General features: G+C 33.0%; 1 protein-coding gene across 1 annotated transcript in view; it reads left to right on the plus strand.

Moving 5' to 3' along the window:
- Positions 1-1457: 1457 nt before the first annotated feature.
- Positions 1458-3534, plus strand: part of MMRN1 (multimerin 1) — a gene marked incomplete at its 5' end in the record, with an annotated part of 38502 nt that continues 36425 nt past the window's right edge. Inside the window, one exon of the mRNA XM_019634881.1 lies at positions 1458-3450. Coding sequence (XP_019490426.1) covers positions 1458-3450 — 1993 coding nt within the window. The remainder of the gene's footprint in view (positions 3451-3534) is intronic.

A 3534-nucleotide genomic window follows, 5' to 3' on the forward strand; every position in this document is an offset into this window, starting at 1 on the left:
AAATATAAGATACAGTTTTTTACCCTGGAAATCTTAGACCCTAAAGATCAACTAGCAAAATGGGTCTATTGGGTCTAGGGTTTCCAACATTGATCTTTAGGGCCTTGGATTTCCAGGGAAATATATATTTATGTGAACATAGTTTACAGCTTTGTCTTAGTACCACATTAGATAAATCAAAATGCTCAAGCAACACTTTGTTCTATTTGGTATAATTCCTCTTTTCCCAATAATTTTCCTGTAGATCTTTCATGCATCTTAAATACTTTTAGAAACTTGCTTACAAAATAGACCCATGTACAGACTATGTATTTTTTTGTCTTATAATCATCTTTCTTGAATAGGCTTCACAGCAGCCATAACTCATTTCACAATTTCCCACTGTACAAACCTTGCTGTTTAAAATGCTTTGTATTATGTTGCCTGCATTTTACATTATAGTCATTGGGTACATTTTGTATTTGAATGAACTTATATTCCATTTATATGTGCTTCATATGTGCTATAAATATGCATCAAACATGTTTTATTTTTTCCCATTTTCTCTTTTTGTATGTAATAGGTTTTTTGCTTTGTGTTCTTTTTACACTTTTAAATATCCATTTTCTGTTCTAAATAGTTCTAGATAGTTCTAGACCCTTTTCCTTTTTATTTTATTTTTTTTGTGCCACTTTTAGAGCTTTCCACAATTCTGGCTTACAATCAGTCTATGATTTCTAATACTGGGGATACTAGTATGTTTTTCATTAGTGCCAAGTTTCCTCTCCTCTTTCTGTTAAGAATTAATGTCATATTATGTTAATCAAGGTATATTTTCAATTCCTGTTTTTATTTGACTTAGTTTTGGGATCCCCAAACTTCTTATTATGATGTTATTGTTATTATAAACTGTTGTTGAATCTTGTGAATATTGCTTCATAACGCTCCTCATTTGTGAACCTCATTAAATTTGTTTTCTGTAGTCAATTTATTAGTTTTTATAAGCATAAAACACAAGCTCTGAAACCTAATTACTAGAAACCTAATAACACAATCATGAGATAACACCAAGTATTATTTACTAAGGCACAAAGCCCAAAGCAATTTATTTTCATATAACTCTAAGACTAGGCATACAAAGGTCTATTAACTGAAGTCAGTAGTAGTTCCTTCATGTCTTTTGTCCAGAGAAGCTTAGTTTATGGCTCTAGCATGTTCTATACAACAATTGATTTCTCCCCTCAGGCTTTTCTGTTAAAAAGGTGATCATCATCTGTAAACTATAATAGTTCAAAATTTTTCATAAGTAAACATAGTCAAGGAGTATTTTTATTATTACATCTTATTAGTGTAATTTTATTTTATTTATTTTATTTTTTTATTTTTTTATTTTTTTATAAACATTTTATTTTTTTAGAGCTATCTGAAGTCTACATAATTAAAATCATGTCATTTATTATTGTTTATTATTTCTTTCTCTAGGTCTAAAATCCAAAAGCATTAATGATCTGATAAAGGACATAGTAAGACAACAGTTTAAAGTTTTCCAAAATGAAATGCAAGAGACTGTAGCACAGCTCTTCAAGACTGTTTCAGGACTTTCAGAAGACCTTGAAAACACCAAACACATAATTCAGCGAGTTAATGAATCTGTGGTTTCAATAGCAGTCCAGCAAAAGTCTGTTTTGATGCAAGAAAATAGGCCCACTTTGACTGATATACTAGATCTAAAAAATCACATTGCGAATTTAAGGCAAGAAATGACTTTTACGTGCGAGAAGCCTATTAAAGAACTAGAAGCAAAGCAGACACATTTAGAAGGTGTGCTAGAGCGGGAACACTCAAGAAACATCCTGTATTATGATTCCCTCAATAAGACTCTTTCTAAAATGAAGAAAGTGCATGAACAGCTTCTATCAAGTGAGCAAATATCAGGTCAAAAGGGAGTTTCAGCTGCTGAATCAGTTAGCAACAATGTCACTGAGTACCACCTTTCTACTCTAAATGAGACGATAAAGAAACAGGGTTTGATGCTGCTGCAAATATTTGATGATTTGCACATCCAAGACAGCAAAATGAACAATCTCACCATCGCGTTGGAAATGGAGAAAGATGCTTTCAGGGGTGAATGTGAAGACATGCTATCCAAGTCCAGAAATTATTTTAAGTTTCAAATTAAGGACACAGAAGAGAATTTACAAGTTTTAAACCAAACATTGGCTGAGGTTCTCTTTCCCATGGACAATAAAATGGATAAAATGAATGAGCAACTCAATGATTTGATTTATGATATGGAGATCCTTCAACCCCTGCTTGAGCAGGGAGCATCACTTAGAGAGACGATGACATATGAACAACCAAAAGAAGCGGTAGTTACAAGGAAAAAAGTGGAAAATCTAAATAGTAGTGTCAACCGTCTAAATGTTCTTATCAAAGAACTTACAAAAAGACACAACTTACTTAGAAGTGAAGCACAGAGTCGAAGTGATGCCTTAGACAGACGAATCAATGAGTATGCCTTAGAAATGGAAGATGGCCTAAATAAGACAATGACTATTATAAATAATGCCATTGATTTCATTCAAGATAACTACATGTTAAAAGAGACATTAAGTACAATAAAGTGTAATCCCGAGGTTCATCATAAATGCACCAAAGATATGGAAACTATTTTGACATTCATTCCTCAATTCCAACGTTTGAATGATTCTATTCAAATTTTGGTCAATGACAATCAGAGATATAACTTTGTTTTGCAAGTTGCCAAGGCCCTTGCAGATATTCCTAAAGATGAAAAACTAAGTCAGTTCAGCTTTCAAAAGATTTATCAAATGGTCAATGAAACCGCTTCCCGAGTGATAAAATCCCAGGAAAATATGAGTCATTTGGAGGAAAAAATGCTCTCAGCCACAATGAGTTCCAAAAATTTTGAAACTCGGTTGCAAGACATTGAGTCTAAAGTAACCAAGACACTCATCCCTTATTATGTTTCAATAAAAGAAGGCAACATGTCTGCAAATGAGAGAGACCACGCTCTTCAACTGCAGGTGTTAAATTCTAGATTTAAGGCACTGGAAGCAAAATCCATCCATCTTTCAATTAACTTCTCTTTACTTAACAAAACTCTCTATGAAGCTTTAACGATGTGTCATAATGCTTCTACAAGTATATCAAAACTGAATGCTATCATACCTAAGTGGATAAATGGTTCCCTACCAGATATTCAGCTTCAGAAAGGTCTGCCAGAATTTGTGGAATCATTGATTGAAACGAAAACTCAAATTGCCCTTTCTAATTTAACTTGGTACATAAATCAATCATTGTCTAGCACTCTTGCAACTGTTGTCAGGTCTCAGAAGCAAGTAAAATCTTTGCTGAAGAAACCCAATACACTTAAGAAACCAACAGTGAATCTTACTGCTGTCACGATAGGCCGAAACCAAAGAAACACAGACAACATTCTATTTCCTGGTAAGCTATTGTTGAAATAGTACTTTTAATCTCTCTTTCTATTTAAATGGTATTTATTGATCTGTATGGTTTAGCAAGACCTTA

The sequence above is a fragment of the Hipposideros armiger genome, unplaced genomic scaffold, assembly GCF_001890085.2.
Source record: "Hipposideros armiger isolate ML-2016 unplaced genomic scaffold, ASM189008v1 scaffold_2100, whole genome shotgun sequence".
Lineage (NCBI taxonomy): Eukaryota > Metazoa > Chordata > Mammalia > Chiroptera > Hipposideridae > Hipposideros > Hipposideros armiger.